General features: G+C 42.9%; 1 protein-coding gene across 2 annotated transcripts in view; it reads left to right on the forward strand.

Annotated features, from left to right (window-relative positions):
* GLI3 (GLI family zinc finger 3) overlaps positions 1-27,354 on the forward strand; it is a 285,323-nt gene that overhangs the window by 180,954 nt on the left and 77,015 nt on the right. For both annotated transcript variants that reach the window (XM_067745853.1, XM_067745854.1), the window contains 3 exons: positions 13,976-14,181; positions 17,711-17,857; positions 22,378-22,579. In XM_067745853.1, the coding sequence (XP_067601954.1) occupies positions 13,976-14,181; positions 17,711-17,857; positions 22,378-22,579 (555 nt within the window). The remainder of the gene's footprint in view (positions 1-13,975; positions 14,182-17,710; positions 17,858-22,377; positions 22,580-27,354) is intronic.

Here is a 27,354-nt window from a genome sequence, read left to right on the forward strand (position 1 = left end):
TTCAAGTTAAATCTACATCTGGAATTTCATAATTATTTTGTACAAAATGCATGTCTGTGTAGAAATAACGAACAACAATAATGAAAATTATGCAGATATCCTAATCATAGCCGTTATATTTTCTTGTGCGTATATGTTTTCTGAAGTACAGTTTATGACTGAGACAGAGATGGGCAGTGAACAGACTTACGAATTACGGTTTTTTTAACCTCTACTAATATAGTTTAAATATTTGATTCTTTAATGAATTATGCCTTCATGATAGGTATTGTGAAAGCATTGCGATACCGCCAGAAAAACTTCAGCTGTCTTAAGAACAGAATTCTCTAAGGGGTCTGTTCACCTGTTTTGAACCATTTTTTAACCCATGAGAAACTTGACTCTGACACGCAGGTAGGGTGTGCTGTACCTAACAGGGAACCTCCATTTGTTGACAATGTGCCTGGAAGTGGTTTTGACTTGAAACTTCCCGAAAGAGGACCAAAGAGTTTTTCAGAGATGACTGAACATGCAATCTGTGATGAAAATTATATGCAGTGTGAATGCCCGTATAGACACAGAAGCTCTTCCTTAAGGAACTGGGGAAGGTCCCGAGCCGTGTGGCCAGGGCCTGGTTCCGGTTTCTTGGGATCCTTTATCTTCTTGCTGGTCCTGGTTCAAACTGAGCTCTTGGTGTCAGTTGGAATGGCTGCGTACTGCGGGGCCCAGTCTTTCTGTGAGAGTCTGTGTTCTCTTCGGCAAATAAATGCATCCACTCTGCGGGATCACGGTGCTTCTTTACACGGGGAGGATTTGTTTGGAAGATGGGAATTAAACCTCTTTTGGCTACAAGAGGCCCTTCCTCCTTGGAGTGGGCTCTGAAAACAGATCCCCCAGGGAGCCAAAACACAGCTGTTGGAATACTTCCTGTGTAACACAATGAAACATCCCTTACAAGTAGGACTGGATTACAGCTTTGCTGAGTAATCGCCTCTGAGCATTCCTCCTCTCCACCCAATAGAATGGTGGTGACATTAGCCCATGATAATGCTTTTTTTCCGGGTTTCAAAGTGTAATTCCTGAAAATGCCAACCTAACTCGATTCCAACCTAACTCGATTGGCTTCGGATGAGCCTCTGTATAAGCTGTTTTCACAATAAATGTGGGCCTCACTCATTTCCATCTCGGCTCTGCCACAGATCCACTGGGTCCTTGAACACGGGCCCTGACCTCTCTGGGTCTCCTTGTTTTCATCTGTGAAGTAAAATCATTGGATTAAATGATCTTTCAGATGCCTTCTAACATCCCACGGTTGTGGAAAGTTGAGGTTTGTTCATGGTTTTTTTCCTTAGAAGAGGAATCTATGAAAACATCCTGGCCCTGATATGTACATGCCCACATGCCAGTTTTTTCTCCTACCCTCTTTCCTCCTGTGAAGATCTGCTGGGAGAGTCTTGCACAAACTCTGGTGGTACCTCCTGCTTTTTTCCCCACACTCTCTAGTGATGCCTTACACATCCCTGGGCCACCAGCGCACAGGGCCACTGGGCGCCTTGTGTGCCCCGTGAATCTGTGAATGTTCAAATCAATTCCCTTTGGAGTGAAAAGGTCACTGGAAAATCATACTGTCCTGGTTGTGTAAAAGCCTCAATAATGCTAAAATATAAGTGCATTTAAGCATGGATGTACATACTTGTATTTGTCTTGGAGTAATTTTCCTTTGTGTTTACAATTATAGACTTGATTTGAATCCAGCTTGGGTATTTGCTATCAGATTACCTACTCTGTCCAAGCCCAGTTGAATTATTCAGTCCCATGTGAATCAAGTATTCAATGAAGGAGCAAATAGATAGCACATAACACAGCCTCTGGCACGTCATAAGTGTTTGACAAATGGCAGAATGACCGAATACGTGGCTATCACCATATTTAAGCCATCTATTCTAAGTTCATCTTTTCTGCCCCTTTTAACATCTCTGAAATTGGAATGTATCTTACAGTCTGTTGTATTTTACGATTGCTACTGGGAAGTGGCAGTCGTGAGGAAGTTTCCAGTATCTCTTTTTTAAAATTTAATTTAGTTTCATTTTGTTAGTTTCAGGTGTACAGCAACAGGTATCTCAATAAACTTACTTTGCCTTAGATTTTCCTTTTTGTGCAAGTACTGCAGTGATATATGACAAAGCCTCTGTCAGAATAAGCCTGAAAGAACTCTTTTCATAAGTATAAAGTAAAAATTGAAGGTGATAAGGAAGAACCATCCTTCTGAGTGGTTCCTAAAATAATGCTGGGTCTTTAGATCAATAGCATCTTAGCTTTGATGAAATACAGTACAGATCATATATATATTGACTGTGTAGGTTTGTAATCAACCAAAAAATTATTTCATCGTCGAGGATTTTTTTCCCCCAAGAACCCAGCTGATGTTTCCTCAATGTTGTAATAAAGGACCCAGTTGCAGAGTGTAAAGTTAAAATGTAAAGAGAGTGTTTTCAAAATGCTCTTGCTGCCTGAATCATACGAAATGAAAAAGGAGGCCAACTTCAGCCTGAAAGGGTATAAAGCGAGGAAGTATATGTTGCCTGCTGGTTGTGTTGGTGTATTCGTGCAGATGCATAGCACAGGCTCTCAGAGGGTAAGACTTCATGATTAATGGTGTTTATTCTTGACAGAAGCCTCCTTTATTTATCTGCAATACAGTTTAGCGATTTTATCAGGAACCTGAATGAGAAATATTCAGTCATACCAATATTGCAGTGTAAATTGAGTAGAGTCACTTTTTATTATATCTTTCTGCCTTATCATCTGCACAGTAATTTTCTAGCAGAGGTTTGATATGGAAAGGCTGGATTTAGCTGTACTTGACACAAAGCCTCTTCAATTTCCCCTAAAAGTTCAGGCTGCTCTTAGAAATATGTGTGTGTGTGTGTGTGTGTGTGTGTGTGTGTGTGTCTGTGTGTGTGTATAATATATAAACCCTCTCTGTTATCCAAGCAATTTCAGGATATGAAAGAATAAAGATAAAATGCACAAACCTGGATGGGAAAAGTGTTGTTAATATAAAAACATCTAATAGCCATGAACTCACTGGTAAAGCTCCTTTAGGGTTTAAGCTGAGGCTCAGTACCGAACCGTTCACATGGTCGCAATTTTTGCTCATCCATCATCATACAAATCCAATCAGCGTAAAGCCAGACGCTTTCATTTCTCCAGGGAGAAATATCAAAGTTGAAGACCAGAGTGGCCAGGGGCAGGGGGACATCAGTCGCAGTGATGATGGCAATGCCATTCAAAAGAGGGAGACGCAAGAGGGAGGAGATATGGGGATGTATGTATACGTATAGCTGATTCACTTTGTTATACAGCAGCAACTAACACACCATTGTAAAGCAATTCTACTCCAATAAAGATGTTTAAACAATAAAAAATAGAATGTGGGAAAAAAAAGGAGGGAGCAAAAGACATAGAAAACAAACTTATGGTGACCAAAGGGGAGCAGGGGGAGGGATAAATCAGGAGTTTGGGCTTAACATATACACACTACTATATATAAAATAAATAACTAACAAGGACCTACCATATATAGCACAGGGAACATATACACACTACTGTATATAAAATAAATAACTAACAAGGACCTACCATATATAGCACAGGGAACTATACTCAATATCTTATAATAACCTATAATGGAAAAGAATCAGAAAAAGAATATATATATAACTGACTCAGCTGTACACCTGAAACTAACGCAACATTGTAAATAACTATGTTTCAATCAAATTTTTTTTTAAAAATGAAAAGAAGAGGGAGCAAAGAAGGAAAATGAGACTCAAGTGAAGTGTCACTAAATGTTCAAACTAAACTTTATTCAAGTTACAGACTTGGTCACATGAATTGTCACAGCTGCTCAAAGGCAGACGGACACAAATGGTTTGAATCACAGAAAACGTTGGATTTTAGGACCAAAAGATACTTTGACCCTGGTGGGTGGAGTGGAGATCATCTCATCCAGATCCTCACGTTTTACAGATGAGAAAAGGAAAGCCCAAAGAGCTGTCTTCAGAAAGGCTGTGGTCCCATGCAGGTTCTCTGAGGGGTAATCTGAACAGGTGATTTCCACACATCATATAGATATTCCCAGTAAGTTCAATCCATCCTTACTTGCGGTGTCAGAAGACTTGCTTTCATGAGGAAGAACAGAGTGCCGCAAGAGGCTGTGTGCTTCCTTTTCCAGTGGCCAGACGGATCTTCAGCCTCTCATGATGTTATTCCCTTTGCCTGGAGCAAAGTTCTCCAAAGCCAGGATGACAAGAACCCTAGGACGTTGCTGTGTCCTTATGTAGAGCTTAATGCTTCTTTCCTATGGAATGATATAGACAAATTGTTCCCCCAGGACGTTAGATCATTAGATATACACCTTTCATATTTAACTTATTTTGGAAAAGTTTGACACCCTCAGTATGTAACTGAAAGTGGGGTCCGGCTGCTCACCGCTCAAAAGCCAATAAAGAGGCAAGGTTGGTGGAAAGGAAAGTTTGCTTTATTTTATAGCCCTTGAGAAGGAACTAAAAGTCCTTGACTACGCTTAACGACTAAATTATTATTATTTGGTCTCCTTTGACTGCTTTCCTTTGTTTCTCCATTTTCTCACTCCTCTGATTAAACTTATTTTTTGGCTAAAGTTTTCCACAGACAAAAGGCAGGCAGAGGACATGGGTTGCGGGGGCGGAGCAAAGACCATAGGGTCCTGTTCCATTTCAAGAAGGGTTAAAAGTCTAGAATATCAAGAAGCGTGCCTGGGATATAAAGTCTTGATCAACATGAAGTAGAGTCTCAGAAGATCTAATTCCAGTTAAATCGAAAGAGCGTGGCACTCTAAAAGGGCCTCTTACTTTCACCTTTACTAAGCCAGAGGCCCCTGGCAAACCTGGGGGGTCTTCTTCTGGAGGAGAGCTATTTAGATAATAATAGTTCCTTGATGGACATCTCTGTTATCACTTAAAATAGGGGTGATTTAAAGCATGAGGGAAAGTGTGAGTCAGAGGCATCTGGCCAAGGATGATAAGAGACAACCCAGTAAACACTCTAGTCTGTAGTTAACAGTCATCATCATAATTACAAGGATTATGATGATGATGGTCCCAGAGAAAAAGTCCACACCAGCTCCTGTCCTGGAAGACACACCTGAGCTCAACGTGCCAGACTGCTGTGGATAAAGGATTTATTCGAGCTGGTTCTTGAAGTAATGTTTACAAAATTATCAGTTAAAACAGAAGCCTCATCTCTCCTTGGGTCAGCATTCCAGATGCACCCTGTCTTTGTTATAAATGTCCTCCATACCATCTATAAGAGGACTCAACGTGAAGCAAGGATTAAACTGTGGAACCTAACTTCCTGTTTCTAATTAATTATGTCCACTCAGTATCTGAAGCCTCCAGCTGGGAGCGTCTCACTTAAATCCTGGCGTGGGGCTCTTGAGATGTTTTAAGTATCTGTTGACGTTAAATGGTGGAAATTTCCAGGTAAATGATACAAGCACAGGCTTGTTTGTTTAGTTAATTAAATCAGCAGTTCTAATTGAATCTTGTGTACTACTTTACTGTCCTTTTTCCTTATACTTGGCGGGTATTGTGGCTCAAATCCTACCAGAGGGTGTCATGGTTGATAGAATTCTACATTATCAGAAAACGTTAACACCTGAAAGAAAGAAGGAAAGGAGGAAAGAAAGAAAGAAAGAAAGGAGGAAAGAAGGAAAGAAAGGAGGAAAGAAGGAAAGAAAGAAAGAAAGAAAGAAGGAAAGAAAGAAAGTAAAAAGAAAGAAAAGAAAGGGAAGACAGAGAAGAAAGAAAATGTAACACTGAGGAACAAACGCCATAGGACCCAGAGATTTTCTAGATGCTGTAATTTCATGAGACTCAGTCCTTGGTCACTCCACACTGCTGTGTTTCAACATCTTTCTGTTTTGAAGTGTGTTTTCTTCTTGGAAAAGGACATTAGTTTGCCATTTTGCCTGCTGTTTGGGGGGTATTGGTAATTCATCAAATTCCAAACAATTCCAATCTATTAGAATCAGTGGAAAGTTGGCAGGAATGTCAGAGAAATCAGACTTTGACATTTTCGTCCCCGCACCTCCACGTTTTCTTTTTTCATGGCAGTGAAGTTACAGAATAATCATGCCCTTGAATTTACTTTCAGGGGGAAAAAGAAAATCCCATCCATTTTACTATGGTCAGGTAAAGTCACTAATCTCTTTGCTTTGTCCAAAGAGGTTTGGGGGGACCCTCCTAGATGACACCAAGGATGTCAGGAGAGCTGAACCCAGGCCGGCTCCAGAACTGAGGAAAGGAATGCACAAGGATGCAATGAAAGCAGCGTGGCTTTAGCCTTGACCACCCAGAGCTCTAGTAGCAACAGCAGCAGTAGGAATGAGCGTGTTGGTCATAGGGGCCAACATTTACTGAGAACTTACCACGTAACAGGTCCCCGGCTAAAGGCTTTATGTATATTTTCTTATTAAACATTAAATAGTACAGCTCTTGGGCTTCCCTGGTGGCGCAGTGTTGAGAGTTCGCCTGCCGATGCAGGGGACACGGGTTCGTGCCCTGGTGCGGGAAGATCCCACATGCCGTGGAGTGGCTGGGCCCGTGAGCCATGGCCGCTAAGCCCGCGCATCCGGAGCCTGTGCTCCACAACGGGAGAGGCCACAACAGTGAGAGGCCCGTGTACTGCAAAAAATAAAAAATAAAAAAAATAAGAAGGTCATTCTCAAATCCCTTGAAATGATGTTTCCCCATTAAAACAAATATTTCTCTCCCTTTCTCTCTCTCTCTTTTTTTTTTTTGTTAAAGAAATCAACCATAGCCCTTGAATTCTCCCTCTAAGAAAATATTCAGCCTCTTAGCATTAACGTGTACATTAAGTGATGTCCCTTCACCTTCAGTGGCTACTTCTATCCAAATCTTATCTACTCTTGGTAGCACAGTTCATGTTGCATATTTTACGTAACCAGACGGCATCCTGGAAGGCTCCTGTTGATGGATTTTGACCCATCAGATAAGACTTGTTCTCTATACACTTTATGTGTGTGTGCCTTCGCCTCCCCCCATTTGACTATAAACTCTTTGAGAGCAGGGACCAAATGACCATATATTATATTTCTTGAAATCCCCCAAAGTGCTAAAATCATAATGGATTCTTAGTAAATGTATTTTCAATAAAATGTATATCGAATGAACATCTCATTGAAATATTCATCTGTGTGGTTATACATGTAGCTTTTCAAAATTGAAATCCAATATGGTAAACTTGTAAAAGGCCTAGGTCAGTTAAAAATTCATGGGAAATACTCTTTACCTGCAGAGAAGATGAAAATGAGATTTGAAACTGAACCATCTTATCAGCTAGCAATTTCCCTGGCAGTTCCATGGAGCAGATATTTCCAGAGGTGTGGACAAGGTTAAGGGCTCGGAAAATGATAGTAGAGCCTCCAGGACTAGCAAAAGTTTGAGGAGGTTACCAGCCCTAGCCTGAAGGTGCAAGCAGAGGACAAGGGCAATGAGGGCTAGAGCCAAGGAAGAAGGGTCGCACTTGGGGAGCGGGGCCCTTGCGGGGAAGAATGCCAGCAGCAGAACTGTAACTAGTGGAAGGAAGGGAGGGGAGTTCATACCCTGACTTGTCTCCCCTCTGCCGCCAGTTCCTGCCGGTGCATCTGCGTAGTGGAATCCCGAGGGAAAGGGAGCCTGCTGATTCAGACCACAGAGTGCAGCCTTCAGGGCATGCAGAGGTTCCGGGTTGAAGGCTGGCAAAGTGGGAAATAACCAGCACACCCATGTGTACATTGCAGGGGCGCGTGATGATTCCGGGGCAGCAGTTATCCGAAAACTCACCTTGAATAGAGAAAAAGACCAAGTTCAGGACTATGCAGATTTCCAACGGTGTCTAGTGTATGAGCCGCGGACATTTTCGTTATTTGTTTCTGTCGCTGTATGGAAAGCAACATGTTTTATTACAGATTTGGTTTATTAGAACTGTGCTTATTGAGTAATTAATTAGTTGATTAAAAATACATTATAAGGGGTAGCTCCCCTTTGTTGCCTGTTAAGCCACTACTTGAATATGAAGAGTGTGTACTTTTTACGGAAAGAACAAAATTAAACAAAAATTAACTTATGTAGAAAAAAAACCCCCAGCATCTCAGTCTTCGGGTAGTTGAAGCTCTCATGCGTACCGCAGAATGCAAGGGGTATGTGTACATTTCCAGTGTTCCAAGCAACATGAAAGCGAATTGTAATAATCCAACCTATAAACCTTCTTTAATGCTCTCATAATGGGTAATGCAAGTGATGGAATACTGTGATTTTAATCTTGGCATTTTAGTAACCCAATAAGATAGATGAAAAGGCAGTAACAAATTAGATTATATAATGATATTTCATTTTAACTAAGAAGTCCAGTTACTCTCTGCAATACATGTTTTTTTGTTTTTTAAGTTTATCATAGTATAATGTTTAAAAGGCTCTAGTAAGAATCTCTACTCTTTTCATTGTAATCTATTTTCATGACCTTATAAAAGGATTAATCCAAAGTTAAATTATTTCCACAAACAAACACAAACTTTATATTACTTTATTGTCTTTGGGGAGAACATAAAAATAATTCCCATCTGCTTTCTTGTCTGAAGCTATACTTCATTTATTCATTGGGCGATATGGAAACAAAATGGCAGCCACGCCTAGGGTCTTCATGGCCTTGGGAAGACAGAGAGGTGGAAGCAGTATAGGGGACGTTATCCCTCGATGGGCAGGCTGGGGTCTTAAATGCATGAGCCAAGATGCAGGGGTCATGGAACCATAGCTCCTCCCCTCGGTGATGCTCTGGCCACCCAGAAAACCCTCTACAACTTGGACATCTTTTTCCTAGAGAGCAGTTTTATGATTTAGTTTGAGGGGGTCACAGGCCTATTTCTATACTCTTTGGCTACAACATAAATAGCGTGGGATCCCTGTTCTTGGAGCAGTTCTAAATTTCAGTGTTCTTCCCGGAATGTTTGTTTGTTGTTTGTTTCTTTTCCTCCATGGTTTGTGTTTGCCTTCCAAACATGGAGCCACATACAGCCCCAGAAAAGAGAGAACCGAAAGCTACAAAGGCAGAGAGAGTCATGAGAGGCCAACAGTAATCTTCAATTCAATCTCTGTGTGTATCTACTAAAAATATAAACCGAGAAAGTGACACCTATAATTTTTTTTCCTCGTGGGCCTGTAATCCACACATGAAGATGTTTAGCAAGCTTGACAAATATTTACCAGGTCAACTTTAGGGTAGTTTGTGAAATGATATATGTCATTTATATGGAAAACTTGGTGACTGCCTTCCTGACATTTCCCACCTCTTCTTTGTTCAATAGAATTCACCCCTCTGGCCGTCAACTTGAATGGCTCTTTCTTCCAGCGGTGAATACACATCTGCCTATTAAATGTAACGTCTTCCCTTTCAGATTTGCTTTACAGTTAAAAGCAAAATAAATGACAAACGATCTAGATGCCAAGAATTTGGAAATGACTCTGTTAGGGAAGGTTAAAAGCAGCTTTATGGAAAAACTGTAGTTTATGTATGTTTACATCCATGTCAGGTGGCTGCCACGGCCATTGTAGTGTAAGACTGGGTGCTCGGCTTTGATGACTTAGAAAGCCATTCTTGTCAGTCTTCGGTGCTAGAGGAGGGTCATGCTAGCCCAACTCACAAGAGCCTGATTTGGAGACAGAATGAATAAGTCATCAACTTTCAGTGAGAAATTGAACAGCAAGGACATGAGAACACCAGTCTCCAAAAGTCTTGCTCTTTGGACATTTGTTTGCTGAACTGAAAACAGGTGACACACAAAAAAGTTGATGGACGGTTCTTGCAACCACCAAGAACTTTACTGAGTGCCCTGTGCCAGTGGTGACAGCAGCCCTGGCAGAGCACTGTCATTGTTCCACGTTGTGTATAAGGAAACACGCCTCAGTGACAGAGTCAAGGATGAGCCTGAGTTCAAGTCCAGGTCCTTCAGAGCTCTTGCATGTAACGATAACTGAGTTCATGTTCTTAACCACCTTGTGTGGTGTTATGATTTTGAGTGGAGGTCCTGGGAACCCCGAGGAGATGCTCCCGGGACACGGACAGGTTGGGGAACAAAGCAGACAGGTGTGTTCACACCATACGATTTGCTTTGAAAAAAGGGTTCCAATAGTTCAGTGTTTGAAAATCACATAGTATGCTATATTTGCCATCCCTCATGTGCGTGTGTGTGTTTATGTGTATGTATGAGTATATATGTACATATATACATTTGTCTCTGTTGTATATGTGTATATATTAGGAGTGGAATATATTAGTATAGTTTGTGAAGTAAGTTGTATGCACGTATTCAGCATTTATTAGATACTAGCTCAGTACATGAGGCTCTAGTTATATTCACTTGCCAAGACCCCCAGGAGGTAGGTATCCTCCCCATTGGACTATTTAGGACAAGAAGGTGGTGAGTATCACGGCCAAGGTCCCACAGCTGCTGTCCCATCCACGTCGGTTCCCCTTCAGCCCTGAGCCCTCCCATCGTACCACTGCTCTGATGGTCTGACTCAGCTGTCCCGAGAATTCCTGATGACCCTTCCCTGAATGACCCTCATTAAACATCTTCCTGTTGTATCCTGGGGGTGGCTGGCCTTTGACTACTAGATGGTTCTTTTCTTTAGGGCAGTTGATATCTTGCAGCTTTCTTTTTTTTTTTTTTGAATTGGAGTATAATTGCTTTACAATGCTGTGTCAGCTTCTGCTGTATAACAAAATGAATCAGTTATACATATACATATGTTCCCATATCTCTTCCCTCTTGCATCTCCCTCCCTCTCACCCTCCCTATCCCACCTCTCTAGGTGGTCACAAAGCACCGAGCTGGTCTCCCTGTGCTATGCGGCTGCTTCCCACTAGCTATCTACCTTACGTTTGGTAGTATATATGTCCATGCCTCTCTCTTGCTTTGTCACAGCTCACCCTTCCCCCTCCCCATATCCTCAAGTCCATTCTCCAGTAGGTCTGTGTCTTTATTCCCGTCTTACCCCTAGGTTCTTCATGACATTTTTTTTTCTTACATTCCATATATATGTGTTAGCATACGGTATTTGTTTTTCTCTTTCTGACTTACTTCACTCTGCATGACAGACTCTAGGTCTATCCGCCTCATTACAAATAGCTCAGTTTTGTTCCTTTTTATGGCTGAGTAATATTCCATTGTATATAATGCCACCTCTTCTTTATCCATTCATCCGATGATGGACACTTAGGTTGTTTCCATTTGCAGCTTTCTTAGTTGCATTCCTGTCTGAAAGCATGTCCCACCATCTCGTTGAGAAATAGGTGACTCCATGCCTTCCCAGCATCATCTCCGGAGGGGAGGGACAGGCATGGGTACGACATTCACCAGAGTGCGTGGAGTTTCCTGACTTCGTCTCCAAATCCTGGAGGGACCAACCCTCTTCTCTGCTGTTGCTCCTGAGGGGTGTGGAAGGGAGGATGGAGCCTGAGCATTCCTGCTGGGGAAGATGTGTCCAGATCTTGATTCCTTACTCATCGACTAGTTACCCTCAGTCTTCCTGTGAGAACAGGTCAAATGAAAGTGAAAGGGGGGGAGGCAGACATCAGGCATCCACAGATCTGCGAGGAGAGAAACGCATCAGCTGTCTCCTGGCTTCCCTGCTTCTTTGGGACTGGTGAGCACCCCAGCCCGATATCTATAATCTTCATGCTGTTCTAAGTGCCGATTTTTTTCCATCCATGATTCTGCAATGGAATCTAGGCTTCTGGGAATATTCTTAGTACCATGCTCAATTCTAGAACTTGAGACAAATTACAGGTTCCAATTTTTTGCCTCACGAAGAAACCAATTAGCAATGTCATTGCTTCACTGATTTTTACTTCACAGTGTTCAGACTGAGTTTCTCGTGGATCCTAAGAAAAGCTTGTCTAGGAGGTATCATCTCATGGATGTCTTGAAAGGTCTGCTTTTTTATATTTCTGCGGCACCTGTCTCTCATCATAAATCTACAAATGAGCCTGTTCCTTGATAATCATCACTTGCGAATCGGATTGGAAGGATCGATTTTCCTTTGTGGTAGAAAATGAATGAATGAATTCGAGCGTCTGGTGTGCTCTAAGGTAGTGACAGGTCTAAATGGAGCGTCAGACTTAACCCGTGACACAGAGCTAACTTATTTTGTAGTAAAGAGCTAAAATAGGATAGACTCATAGGTCTTGCCAATTTCTATTTAAGAACAAGGAATTTTTACTGATTTTTGAGTGCGTATGGAAAGCCTCAAGTTGTTTGGAAAAGAAATAGCTATTTTCAGGGGGTGACTTCTCACTCTGCCAACATGTAAATTTAGAAAACTCTGGATTTTTATTTTATTTCACCCAAAGTGACATCTGAAGAACAAATAAAAAGCCTCTTTTTTTTTTTTTTTTAAGTTCAAAACGAAAAAAAGAGTAAGAAGGAACAAGTAAGAAAATCCTCTCCCTCCCGTGTGTTTTAACCTCTTTGATTTTCTACTGAGAAGATTCACGATCTGAGCTTTGGGTTCATTTAACTCGGTGCCCTTCGAGGAGCTGGCTTCTCCCAGGACTCTGTTCTGACGGGGCTGGGGGCCAGAGCCCAGCTGCGGCTGCATGTGCCTTTGCTTGGGAGGCGGGAGGAGAGAATTTGTTTGTCCTCCCTTTCCTTTCACTGCTGAAGCCAGCGCCACAAGAGGAGTTTGCAGTTCTCAGAACATCCCTCTCTATCACAGTCTCGCCTTTTTATGGCCATATTCTCTGTGAATGAAAAAAGGGAAAGTACAAGTGTTCAGCCCGTCAGAGCCAGTTCACTGGATTATCCACACAAAACGTTTTCTATTAGAGGAGGAACAGGGCGGCGAGGGGGGGTTCCACAGACCGGCCGTTCTAGAAATGCCTGTCCCTGGGGCTTGGGGGTGGCTCTGGGGAGGGAATTCCCTGGAGTGGATGAGGTATGGTGGCAGCAAGGTGTGCCTTAGCATTTATTTTCATCAGCCAGAAGCTTACAGTCTACCTTGGCTCATTATAACTAGGGCATGAGCTTGATCAAAACCCTGACCTTTTCCAACTTTCTAACCCCAGGAGCGCTTCGTTACGGATTGTTCACTGAACGCGGCTGATCAGGAAGCCAGCCACGTGCAGAACGGCTGTGAGAGGAAGCTGCCTCCCAGGGCTGCGGCTCACGGAGCAGGGGGGCTGCCTTCAAAACAGGGAAACCCATATCTGTGAAACTGGGTTTGCTCACAACCTCAAGACCCAGAACGCTCAAGCCGGAGCACCTATGTATAGAGTGTCAATTTCATGTTTCTTACAGACTTTTGCAATTAGTCTCTTTTCTCATTTGTAGGCATCTCTGCCATGTGCATGCACAGACTCCCAGACCAGAAGAATCTTCCTTCATTTCTTCTCTCTCCATCCCTCCCTTCCTAGCTTCCTTCCTCCCTCCCTCCCTCCTTCCTTTCTTTCTTTTTCTTTCTTTCTTTCTTTTCTTCTTTTTTTTTTTTTTTTAATGCAGTACCATGATGGTGAGAGAGACGTTCAATGGTAAAATTAACATCCAGGTCAAATGGAAAATAGAATCACAGCAACTACTTTAAGCTCAGATGCCTGTTTAGAATTTCTTCTCATGAGGAAAACCAAAGGGCTTTATTCTCCTATATTCTGAGTGCCAGGAAACTTCTCAGAGGTCCGTTTTCTTTGCCCAAATAATTGCATAGTAGCATTCTACCTACACGATGTCACCATGATCTTAAGGTCCTAGTGCTGGAAATGTATATGCCTGATCTTCTTTCCCCCAAGACGCCTTGAGTTCACATAAAATTTTACTTATTTTCTTTCACAGACAGCCTCTGCCTACGGAGCTCTTGGTCTCATGCGTATACCTCTTGTGTGTGCTTTTCTTTTTACCTAGGCCTTCTGCCTTATCTAGTAGCCCCACGTATTCCGACCTGCCCTTCATCAGGATCTCCCCGCATCGGAATCCCGCTGCAGCTTCTGAGTCCCCCTTCAGCCCTCCGCATCCCTACATCAACCCCTACATGGACTACATCCGGTCCCTACACAGCAGCCCGTCCCTCTCCATGATTTCGGCTGCCCGCGGGCTGAGCCCCACAGATGGTGAGTCTCAGACCAGCCTGTCTGCTTCCATACGTCATGCCTCTGCAGGAACGTGGCATAGAGTAACTGATGCTTCTTGAGTCCCGTGTGCCAGGCGCTGTGCTAAGTGATGTGATTACGTGCTTTCATTTCAGCCTCATGACACCTCCATGAGGGTGGGATATTATGTCCATTTTCAGGTGAGGATAAGGGCAGAGGGTCCAAGTAACCTGAAACCTGGTTCACTGGCTAGTAAGTGGCAGAGGTGGTACTCAGAGCCAGAATGCGCTGACGCCCAAATCCTTGCGCTCATTCACTGCTCTGCCCTGTGGCTTCACGTATATTTGGATTGGCCCTGTTGCCATTCCCACACTGTGCATGTGTAACCAGCACATTTTGCTCCCCTTCTGATGAACGCTTTTCTGTGCTGCATGTCTGAAGGACACGTGTATACAGATGTGTCCACTGGAGCCACACTTTGCAAACTCCGGTGCGCATAGGTATCCCCTGGGGATGGTGATAAAATACTGTTCTCTTTGGGGTGGGTCCAGGTGCAGCCTGAGGTTCTGCACTTCTGAGAAGCTCCCAGGTGATGTCAGTGCTGCTGGTCTAGGGACCACGCTCTGAGCTGCAAGGTCGCAGAGAACGTGATGGGCCGGCTCTGTTGTATGCGCCCTCTGTCCTTGACCAAATGAACACTGCAAGAGGGATGCGGTGGGACAAGAAACAAACTTTGACTTTAATTCTCTTATACTTGATGTTCATCTTAAGCTCCAAATTCCTGTTGTTCTGTTGGCCTCCCAATTACTTGTCACCTGACTGTTTTAAATTGGACCTGTGCATTACACAAGTGCCCAATGATAAAATGCTCCTTTGGTTCAGGAAGAGCATTTCCCATCTCACGCACACATGTACAAACTCATTTGCCCACAATTGCTAGCGTCTGAGTTAAGGTCCAGGATGGCGTAAGCTGTATTGATGACAGGTAGAGGATTATGAGCTCTCTGCAGCAAACCACAGATCTCTGATGCTTGTGTTGGGGCACAGAGACACACTATGCAGTCCGTCTCACCCAGCAGCACGGTCCACATTCTCCGCTCAGATGCTTCCCGAGGCTGGCCGTGCATGGTGGGGATAGTAGATGGACGCTTCCTGAGGTTTTTCAGTAAATATCCACTCATTCATACAAGAAGCTGTGCTCCAGTGATAGCTGCTGGCTCGCTTTTCTCCCTCTGATTCAATGCAGTGAATATACTTGCAAGGTCCCTAATGAAGAAGTTTTGCCATTTCGACAAGATTCACACTGTAAAAAGAAAACTGTAAAACAGTGAGATTGGAGTTCGTTCTGCTTTGGATTTGGTTTTCTAGTGGGAAAAATGGAAAGTCACCTCCATGGAATACTTGGGGGTTCATGGAAGTGACTAATAAGAACAGAGGGAGAGAGGGGTCGAGAGGTCAGCTGACGATGGGCTTGGAATGTTGCCCGGCTTCTGGACATTTAGTGGGGCCACTGAAGTTGGTACCTCTAGTTAAAACATCTTGTCATCTGCTTTCCATAGTATTTGATGATGAATATGACTAAAATATTCTTTGGTTGGTTGTTCTGCCTCTCAGGAGTCCAATTAATACCCAAGTCAGGTCACTAAGATTTGTCTCTTGTGGTCTGTGATTTTTGTATATATCTCTCTGTCTTTACGACGTATGAGAAGTATGTGGACACATATAAAAAAGAATGAAGTAATGCCATTTGCAGCAACATGGATGGGCCTAGAGATGATCATACTAAGTGAAGTAAGTCAGAAAGAGAAAGACAGATATCATATGATATCGCTTATATGTAGACTCTAAAAAAAATGACACAAATGAACTTATTTACAAGACAGAAATAGACTCACAGACATAGAAAACAAACATATGGTTTGGGAAAGGGGGTGAGAGGGATAAATTAGGAGTTTGGGATTAACAGATTCACACTACTATACATAAAATAAACAAGGACCTATTGTATAGCACAAGGAACTATATTCAATATCTTGTAATACTTATAATGGAAAAGAATATGAAAAAGAATATATATGTGTGTGTGTATAACTGAATCACTTTGCTGTGCACCTGAAACTAACACAACATTGTAAATCAACTCTACTTCAGTAAAAAAAATTAAAAAGTACATGGACACAAATGTAAAGCCTACACAGACCTATCACTAGAATGCTAGTGTTTCTACATCATAATGAAAAATTAGCTTTTATTGATCGAATGCTATGTGCTAAGCACTTTCCATGCACCATTGCCTTCACTGCTCCCAGCAACTTCCTGTGAAGCTGTAAGAGGTGGAGCTGGGATTTGCATCCACATCTTAGTGTATTTGGAGACCACCCTCAGAACTGCTACAGCGTCCTGCAGCTTTGGCACATAAATTGGCATGCAGAAACCGATCATTATCCCACTGCTATAGAGCTGACGCTTGCCAGTAAATTGCTCCAGATTGATAGGTGTATTTCTTTTTGATTTTGTAATGAAAAAAAGAGAAAAAAAAGAGCTTTAAAATTATGGAACACAAAATTGCAGCTTGCCACCGTCATGTGTTATTAAAGCCAGCTGTGCTGCCTTTTCCACTCGTGACCCAGGGTCCTCCAGTTCCTGAGAGCTGACTCAGACCCTCCTGCCAGAAGGCTTAAGGATGTATGTTAAGTATGTCGTGAAGGACGTCATGGTTATCTGAGTTGTTTACGACTGTAAGAAATGTGAAAAAATAACTGTGCACATACAGTGATTTTATACGACACTTTTTTTTTAAGATTATTTATTTATTTTATTTATTTTTGGCTGCGTTGGGTCTTCATTGCTGCGTGCGGGCTTTCTCTAGTTGCAGCGAGCAGGGGCTACTCTTCGTTGCAGTGCGCGGGCTTCTCATTGCAGTGGCTTCTCTTGTTGCGGAGCATGGGCTCTAGGCGCGCGGGCTTCAGTAGTTGTGGCACGCGGGCCTGGTAGTTGTGGCTCACGGGCTCTAGAGTGCAGGCTCTGTAGTTGTGGCGCACGGGCTTAGTTGCTCCGCGGCATGTGGGATCTTCCCAAGACACTTCTATTTGGGGGAGCAAAATAGGGGAATGAGTGTACAGATACATGCACACATATATTGGGTTGGCCAAAAAGTTCGTTTGGTTAATGAATACGTTGTTCAATAAAGTTCTCGGTGAAAATGAAGAATGTCTTTTATTTTTACTTAAACCCGAACGAACTTTTTGGCCAGCCCAATACAATTTAATCATTTGGAATTCCTGGTGATTCTTCAAACTCACTTCGAAAGTTTTATCATGTATTTTATTTTTTCTATTCTTTTCCTTCAGTTTTATTTTCGAATCAGTGATATCTGGGAGACTTCAGTGAAAGCACGATTTGAGTTCAGGAAGTTTTCCTAGGAAGAACCGTAAAAGGAATGGCTGATGTGGGCTGCATGGCAAACGGGCTTTGGGATGTCTCAGGAAAAGCTTCTTTCTGGCCTTCTTTCAACTAATAACCATGTTTTCTTGTCTCCTCTTCCATCCAGCCCCCCACGCTGGAGTCAGCCCAGCGGAGTACTATCATCAGATGGCTCTGTTAGCCGGCCAGCGCAGTCCCTATGCAGACATCATCCCCTCCGCTGCCACCGCCGGCGCAGGGGCCATCCACATGGAGTATCTTCATGCCATGGATAGTAAGTGGCGGGCCCCTCTTCTGTAGTCCTGGGCATGGCCAAGCTAACTCATGAAAGGGAGAGGAAGATACAAAGATGGGTTGATTACCTAACTTTTCAAACCGGAGGAGGAGGAACCACCAATACTTGGGACTCTGGTTGCCTTGGTTTCCCAGGAAGCTTCCACAGATGTGGCCATCCTGAGACTCCCGCTTAACTCACTTCATATCAGTGAACTGGAAGATACAGGCGATTGTAATTTAGCAGATACACAAAAACCTAGTCAGCCCTGATTGTCTTGGTAGCAGAATAAGGGAACGTGTTTGATTAGACGAATGTGCTTCGTCCAGTCATTCCTTGGTTTTATAGATTTTATGCTTTATAAATTAACTAAAAAAGAGACCTATACTTGGTTTTACATTTTTCATTGACTTATTTTCTTCTCATTTTCCACATGTTTTCTTTACATTAAAAAATTCTGTCTCATTGAGACCTTTTACGTAGGAAAAATAAAAACATTTCCACATCGGGAAGGGCTACTTTTAGCCCTCTACCTAGCAGTGGAAGAAAATGGGAACATTGGTTGTACTTTATATCACTTTATTTTGGGTCCCTCAAGGCTTATGACATGTCCTTTGTGTCACTTCTCTAGACATATAAACAAGAGCCTATGATTATTATTTTTCAGAACATCCAAGAGTTCTTATTTATTCGGATTCTTTAAGTCCACATCCGTTTGCCAGGTGCCAGGAAGTGAACCTGAAACATCAACCAAGGTGTACATAACGAAACCCTTTGAATACGACGACAGTATGGGTTTGAGTAGGACATATGCTCGAGGTTTTGTTTGTTTCTTCTAGTAGCAGTGATTAATTTGTGATTTTCCATGTAGGGTCTGTTTGGATTCTTCTGTGACAATGGGTGGACCTTGGTCTACTCTCTATTAGTGGTTGATAATTCAGTTCTCAGATTTAGAATAGAGAGAAAATGATTGGTCCACAGGGCATAAAATCTACAGCCTTGGTCCCCTTACTGTCATGAGCTAACTTAGCTGTGTTACATACGAACACAGCTTGAGTGGGTTTCCAATGGGGAGCTCATTACCACACACAGAGTAAGAGAAATGTGTTACATCTTCCGCAGGGATTTTGTTTTCCGCTTTGTAGAAGAGAGAGTTTCCATTTCAGATTCATCATAACCACATTTCAATTAGGGATTATTGGGGAAAAAAGTTGAGTGTTATTATGCAAATTAGTTATTTAAAAATCTGCAAATAGAGAATTAAAATAAGAGAGAATCCTTGAAAGGTCAGCCCATATTGCCTTCTCTATTTGATGAGAATGTGTTTAGTCAGGCAATGGCAGTTTTTATCTAAATAAAGGATGAAGCTACCCTTTTACTTTGTAAAAACTAATTAAAGGCATTTTAATTTGCCAGAGTATGTGGTAAATTGATTGTCATTAACTAGGAATTTAGATGTCCTATCATTCATCACATAAAAAGAAACCTCCTTTTTCTTTGTCAGAATCTTTTATTAGAATAGAGAAACAAAACAATTAACAGAAAGCCAGATAGGAGAGATCTGTGTTGGAACAGTAAGAATGCTAGGGCTTAGATTTAAGAAGGAAACCGTAGGATCAGTGAAGAACTGGGCCACTTCTCTTTCAGCAGTTTTGAAATCCACACCTCGTAGTTTAGCTGTTCCCTTCAACAGATGACCCCAAGTCACTGCCCCAAATGCTGACAACTTTGTCTTTCTATGCTTCGTTGTTAGGGGGTTGGGAAGAGCATGATAAAGGGTTGGAAAGTGCGTAAAGTACTATATCCCTGCCCTCTACAATAGCTGAAATAGCATTTAGTTTAATAGAACATAACCAGAATGTTATGTTTTAAATTTAAATCATAGGAGACTTTTGCAAGGGAGGAGTGAAATGACTTTAAATTCCTACATTGGCTCTGCAGTAGCAAAACCAGAGGCAAACTGGGATCGAGCTGGTCATTCTGATCCACTGTTACAGCTCTTCAGGACTCTTCCATTAGCAGAAACGGCAATAAACTGGATTCAGATGAGCACCTGACTTTTAAATGGGCCTACCTGGGTGTCAGCCAGCTTCAGGATAGAGTATTTATGTGTTGCACATTAGAATGAACAAGTCTGTTTTATGGCTCTAATTCTACTTTCTGGGATTCTAGTGACCTTTAAAGACAGGAGAGCAAGTAATCCCTATAAGGAATATCCTAGAGAAATCCTAGACACTCATGAAAACCACACTATTTATACTGGTGGAAACTGACTTAAATAAGTACCCATCTTGGAGGGAAAAGCAGAGGAGCCGGACCATCCAGGCCCTGGGCAACCTGGAGGCTTCCATGGAAGGGATGAAGCCAGGCCCTGGGCTCTGTCCTTGGATGACGTGATGGGGATATAGGCCTCTGGTGTTTTATAGCCCTCAGACGGCCTCCTTATCTATTTAGTGTTTTTTTAAAAATCAGGAAATCAGCTCTATCTGGAATGTCCTGTTACTTCTAACTCTGCCAGGGATCACTGAATCCCACTGAGAATGGTTACCCTCGAGGATGATATGGAAACTGACCAGAAGTCTGGTTTGTCCTTGGAATCCTTTGGAAGTGGAATGCGTTTCTTCACTGAAAAACTTTTAGGATGAAATTAGCCTCTCATAGTGAGTAAAAAGGAGACATTTATGTGTAAGGCAGATGCCATAATAAAAGTAAGATGCTGGTTTAAATACTAAGAGCTGTGAACATAGTGGGATTGTTATTTTTGTACGACCCTGGCCTAAGTCAGGTTGGTAATGAAACTATTCTAAATGAAGAAATTCAGTTTTCAATGTGCCTGAAAGAAAGCTTTGAGTAGGTACCACATTTGTCATTCAGATTGGTTTTCCAGTTTCATATACATGGATGGTACTAAGTTCCAGTTTGTGATTTATTTTTTATTCACTATAAAGCATATCTATTCATCTCTATAATATTATCTATAGAGTCTTTCATATCCATCTATTACACTTCATTAAATTATCCTAAAGCATATGTTGGATTGTTATCTTGTATCCAGGTCCATCTCTGGTGAAGAAAATATTCCCAATGAGTTTTCTGGAGACCAAGTGCCTAGACTTTTTTCTATAAAGAAGACTTACCTTCTACTTCAGTTTTCCGGGGACCCCAAAATTGCCATGTCCCTGTAAGCAGGTGTACCCATGCTTTGAAATAGAAACCCTCCGTTATTTCTTAAAAGTATCATGTTTGATTTTCCTCTTACCTAGTGGTATTATGTTCTCATTCTGTCATTAAACTTTAGTTTGATGACTCTGTAATATAAATGTGACCTTAGAAAAGGCAGGAGTGGGCCTGTGGGCCACATTCATAGCTCTGCCCTAATTCAAATCTCTACCACCTACCAAATTGAAGGCAAATGGACATTTAATTTTTAACTCTCCATGTAAAAAGCATTGTATTAAGTTGGCAGGTGTTTAAGTGTGATTTACTAACCTCCAGAATAGAACTTCATCAGTGGAATCTTCTTGAAGTCTCAAAACTCTTATAAATGCAGAGAATTAATTAATCGATTGACTGATTGATCTAATAACCAGAGGCTTAAAATTGACTCATGTTATCTTATTACAATGCTTGCAGGGTTTTTCTCCCCCAACCTTGGAAAATCTGTAAACAAACCACGTCCCAAGCTTTTAAATGTTTCTTGGGACTTAGGCTGTATAGATTATGGGGAATTTAGGGCAGCATTCCTCCATCTCGGCACTACGGGTGCCAGACGATTCTTCATGGCGGGGGGGCTGCCCTGCCCATTCCCGGGTGTGCAGCAGCTTCCCTGGCCTCTAGATGTTTCTAGCACCCCGTGAGTTGTGATAACCAAAATATCTCCAGATGTTGTCACATGTCCCCTGGGGGCAACATCGCCCCCCTGCCCCTGCCCCGCATCGAGAACCATTAATTTAGGATAACGTATTTATCAGTTTTGTCAGTAAAGCCGTAAGTATTCCGTGGATCAGATAACTACAGAAATCATGGGGAAATGCGGGCATAACTAAGCTGGATTTTTTTAATCTTAGGATACTTTAATTCATTTTTTTCCCTTCGGCTCATTGCCTTAAAACGGTGTGCATTGCGGTGGGGAGGGTGGAGTGCGGTGCGACTGTGGGAACCACTGTCTTTGTCGCTGGCGGTGAATTAATGATGAGCATATCTAAGCAGCTGTCAGATTCATAAATCACTGGAAATGAGCGGGAGAACACATAAAAAGTCTCTCCCTTTTGTTTAGCAATTTATCATTTTGTCTGCACATTAATAAACAGAGCTCCCCCGAGGTAAGCCCCTGGAAGATAAATATTTCTCCCTAATTTCCTCAATTGTACCCAGTAGATCACAAGTGGAGGAGAGAGGTACTTGTCAACGCCAGTCGCCGGCTTCTTATCCTTCATTTCTTCCACGCGGGGTAGTCGGAGCAGATAATGGGTACAGAGTCCAGCCGCAGGTAATCAGGTTCTGTTTTGTTTATACAACAGGCACCAGATTCCCCAGCCCCCGGCTGTCAGCCAGGCCAAGCCGAAAACGTACACTGTCCATATCACCACTGTCCGATCATAGCTTTGACCTTCAGACCATGATCAGGACGTCTCCCAACTCCTTGGTCACCATTCTCAATAATTCCCGCAGCAGCTCTTCAGCAAGTGGCTCTTACGGCCACTTATCTGCAAGTGCAATCAGGTATGTATTTTCCCCAAATCCATGATGTGTTTCTTTAACCAAACGTCACTGCTCGCCTGCACCTTGCGTTTGCGGTACTGACTACCTACAAGGAAGGATTGCAACAGGACACCGGGGAGGACCCGGGATGCAGATGCAGGTCACATTTCACTACGATGAGTTCCAGAGCCAATTATTGGGCCGAAAAGAATTATTTTGCAGACATCAGTTAGCAGCCCATTTAGAGAAATCGTACTTATTCAGGAATGAAATCCCCTTCCTAGAGACAGGGAGTAATGGCAATCTTTTTATCTTCTTACTAGTTATAGTTCCCTAGAAGGAAAACCAACTTTGTACCTGATTTGGGCACACTTGCGAGGACAGGGACAGAAATCAAAAAAACAGAAGTGGGACTTCCCTGGCAGTCCAGTGGTTAGGACTCCACACTTCCACTGCAGGGGGTGTGGATTCGATTCCTGGTCGGGACACTGAGGTCCCACAGACCGTGCGACATGACCAAAAAAGAGAAAAAAGACCAGACGTGAGTCTTGTCTCACGGGGGAATAGTATGCATTGGGAGGAAGAAAGAAAAGGGGACAGAAGGGTTTTAAGTCTAAAGGAATTGATGGGTCTTCCATGATGAATATACGTATTAGGGAAACCCTAACAGTCCAGAAAAAGAAAAAATGTGTTAGCAATAGTCACATACCATATTTACTAGAAATGATGACTACCATTATTTTTTGTCCTTAATGTTTCCATTACGGTTTTAATTCTTTGCTTGTTCAGCTATCAACAATCCTCCTTGGCAGGCAAGTTAAGGTTGAAATATTATAAATCCCCATTTTGATATGATGTCATTTTCTGCAGCATGTGTCTTTTAATATGGTCAGGAAAGTGTGGAAACACGGAACAGAGCAAATAACTCTGCTTGTATGATAGCAGTCCGTACTTACAGAGGGGATTGTTTCAGGATTAGCCGATGTAGACACGAAGGGAGGCTTTGGAGTCGGGCAAAACTGTAGTCAGATTCCAGCTTTGCCACCAGCTGTGCAGACCTTACTTGCCTGTAGGCTCTGAAATTCAGTCTTCACATTAGTAAACTACAGACAAGACAGCCACTGTAGAGGAAAGGGGTACCTTTTATTAAAGCTGGTGTGTATGGGCAGGGCCTGGATGAAGACCCTGCCCACGGGCAGAGCCGCAGGAGAACTACTCCTGGTGGTCCATCCGGAGGATGAGCTACCGGGGCCTGGCCATGCTACCCCCAATGTGATCACCCCAGTCTGTCTCCGAGGAAGTGCGCCCATCTCCAAACCACGGCCTGGCTGTTCTGCACTCCTGGCAGATTTCCCTGGGCTCAGAGGTGGCCATCGACCTTATTTCAGTTTGCTGAAATCATATTATTATGTGGCTCGACTAGAAGTCATAGCATCAAAGTGGTGGAAATGAGGTCCACAGTGAAATTCACAGGAATGATATTCACACAGAATCACTTGGTGAGCGTTTTTTCTTCCCTTCTGCTCTCTGCCCAGCTACCGTGACTTTTCACAGCCTCTACAGGACTTAGATTCGAAAGCGGTACACAGATAGTCTCAGTGCTGTCTTTATTCTTACCCTGGCATCTTCACCCGTTTCCTCATCTCCTCGCCTTTCCCAGGTAATCTAGTACCAGTCCTTTGTCAGTATCCTGACTTGGAATAATCATTGTCCCCTGCCTCCGAGGAGCTACCACAGATCTGATTATTCTCATTTGAGCTGGAAGCAGAGATTCCTAAGTCCAGTCAGGCCCCAGGAGACCCGTTTGCAGTCAGGTGACCAGGGCCGTCGGGCACACAGGTCTTTCTTCCCTTCAGCGCCTCACCAGTCTGTCTTCTCTCTTGCAATCTGACCTCTCATTCTTCAGTACACAGCCCCTGTGTGCTAGGATAAGATGTAGCTTCTGATGCATATAAAGTAATGCAGATAACCCAAGATGAGATCGGCTTGCTGGAACAATACAATAATTAGAAGAATTACGACCGGCACCACCTGCCAGTCCTTTAGCCGGAGTAGCGTTAGTGCTTCACTTGCTCTGTTCCAAGTTTCGCTTTGTGAAATCTGAAGACCGACTGGAGGACTCCTCAGTAAGTGGCAGGGCCGGTGGCTGACGGGAAGGGAAGCAGCATGAAGAAATCTACAAAGGGTAACTTTCTCAAGAGGGAAAGATACAGGAGTGCATCTCCTCTCTGCTTTGTACCCAGGGACACAGCAGGCACAAGAAGCGCTCACTGTTTTCATCTGACAGCAGTTTTGGAAAGCGTAGTGTTATTCTTGTTTTATGCATCAGCACGGAGGGTTTTGCAAGAGGACCAGCCCTCCAATTCCTTGCTTTTTAGTTTGCCCCAAACCCGTTTGACTTGCACACTTACATGTTTTCTACTCCTAATCTGCTTCTCGTGTTGTCAGTGCATATAGTAATGGGGTCAGTTTCTAAAGATGTTTTTCAGTGTGTAATGACACACATTCAGTTTTCTAAAAAAATCTCCTTCACGCGTGTATCCCAGTTCAAATGCTATTCTCTAAGAGGCTGGTAATAGTAGGGACCACCGTTCGAAATTCGTCTGTTTACTTGCTCATCTGGTAGTTGCTATACGTCTCCCTCTACTAGAATACAAATGCCAGAAGGTCTAGGACTGTGTATGTTTTGTTCACGGCCACACTTCCCAGCTCACAACATCTGTGCCCTGTCACCTTGATACCACTCAACAAGTATTTCTGGAGTGAATAAATGAAGGAGCTCTTTAATGAGCCATTAGAATTCTAATCGCCCTCCTTATTAAAAGGAAGTTTCCATGTGGTGGATGAATAATGCTGGCTTTCGGAAGGTTATAGTGTATATGGATAGTATATCGTATATCCGTAGGTTGACAGTTACATGGAGATACAGAGGGATGGACACAAAATAAAGGGATAAGAAAGCAAATGTCCATCCTCAGTTTGTATATGGTTCCTATGTTTATGTATTTACTTAATAATTCAGACTGCTATAAGAATTCCATATAAAGCACATATTTATTCACAAAAGCTCAGCTACATCTTAAAACATAGTACTTGATTACGGCTAACTGATTAAAACATATTGTCCAAATGTATAGCAAAAGTCTTTTTTATGTCATAACTGAGAACATCATTCAGAAAAATAACTCCGTGCACTTAAAAGGATGTTGTGAAATAGTTAACTGTCTCAAAAAGTTCTAACTTCTCCATCACCCTGAAGACTCCTGTCTAAGACTAGCTGATTCACATTTATCCCATACAGCCTGTGAAGCCCCACCCTCTCTGGTTAAGACTAGTATTATAAATATCCAGTTAATGGCGTAAATTGGAAATAGTTTGACCTCTGCGAATACCTTCCCCTAGAAATCGAGCTCCCATCGGAGGAGAAAGTGCTTCAACTGACCCTCATCTTCCATCTTCTAGCAAAAGTAAAGGGAACGAAGAAATGAGTAATCTGTTCATTTCTAACCCGCCAGTTACAAGCTTTCTCACTTTGGGTTTAACGGCGAAAATGAAGATGGCTTCATATCCTTAGTAGTTTCAGGTCTGGTTCGGCCAGGACAGACACCTCAATGAAAATGAGCGCTGAGTGCCCAGAGCGCAGCTTCACAAATCAGTGCATGTTTTCTGTGGCTGGCACTGACCAGCTCTGCCCGGTGACCAGAGAGCAGGGGTCTTTTCTTCTGCGCGGCGTCAGCCCTCCCAGACATCAGGCCCCGGAGTGAGGATGCATCTGGCAGGTCCAGTGCCACTTCCTGAGAATGGTAGGAATCACCTCAGCCTCCACAGCAGCTTGACTCTGCGCTGTTACCTGCCATGAGTCAACTCATGCGTGTCAAACAACACGAGATGACTTGGGTGGGAAACATCAAAGAATCGATGAATCCACAGCCCAATGACCAGGGTCCTTGAAACTCTCTGACTGCATCTTCTAAAAACTACGAGACAACCTTCTCTTCCCCTAGAATCAGTGAAAATAATGAATCCTCACTAAAAAGGATAGTTTTCATTTACTTCCAGGTGTGGCCGTTGGTTTGAGGTAGTCTTCCATGTAATCCGTTACTCCTTCATGTCGCAAATATTTGACTGCATACTCAACTGTGTGCTGGTTGCTGTGCAGGACGTGAGGGCTGCAGAGATGAATGAGAGACACGATTCCTGTCCTTACGGAACTCACGGAAGGGAAAGGCCTCCAATCAGCACAAGGTTGGAGGTGGGCAGGGCCAGACCGTGAGCAGGGTGGACCGCTGATCCCAGAACCATAGGAAGCCTTCAAGGCCCCGGTGAGGCTGCATTGTTTTAAGGACCGGGAAGTTTCACGGGCTGAATCAAAGGCGCTCAACTGCTTACGTGGGCGAAACTGCCAGGTCTAACTGAATTTCCTCTCCTGTTCCCCTTATATTCTTCTCTCTTAAAAATCCTCCAATGGGAGGTACGACTAAAAGGATTGGAAGGAGATGCTATTTATAAGAGGCATATAATAATGTCTGGCGATGTTTTTAAAGCGTTGGTGATGCTTTTTCTGACCATTTCTACATGGCTGACCAGTTACGTGATTTGGGTGCTTCAGGCCACATCTCACTGGAGAGTGTGTTACTGCTATATATGTTCTCGGAGGTTTTGTCTGTTTAGTGGCAACCCAGCTTCTAAAGCCTTTTAGGACTCTTGCATCCTAGAAAGCCTAATGTATTTTTGTCCAAAGCAATATTGAAAGAGTGCATATGCCTCGGTGTAAACATTGGGATGATACTTAACTC

This window comes from Pseudorca crassidens, chromosome 8, assembly GCF_039906515.1.
Source record: "Pseudorca crassidens isolate mPseCra1 chromosome 8, mPseCra1.hap1, whole genome shotgun sequence".
In the NCBI taxonomy this organism is placed as follows: Eukaryota; Metazoa; Chordata; class Mammalia; order Artiodactyla; family Delphinidae; genus Pseudorca; species Pseudorca crassidens.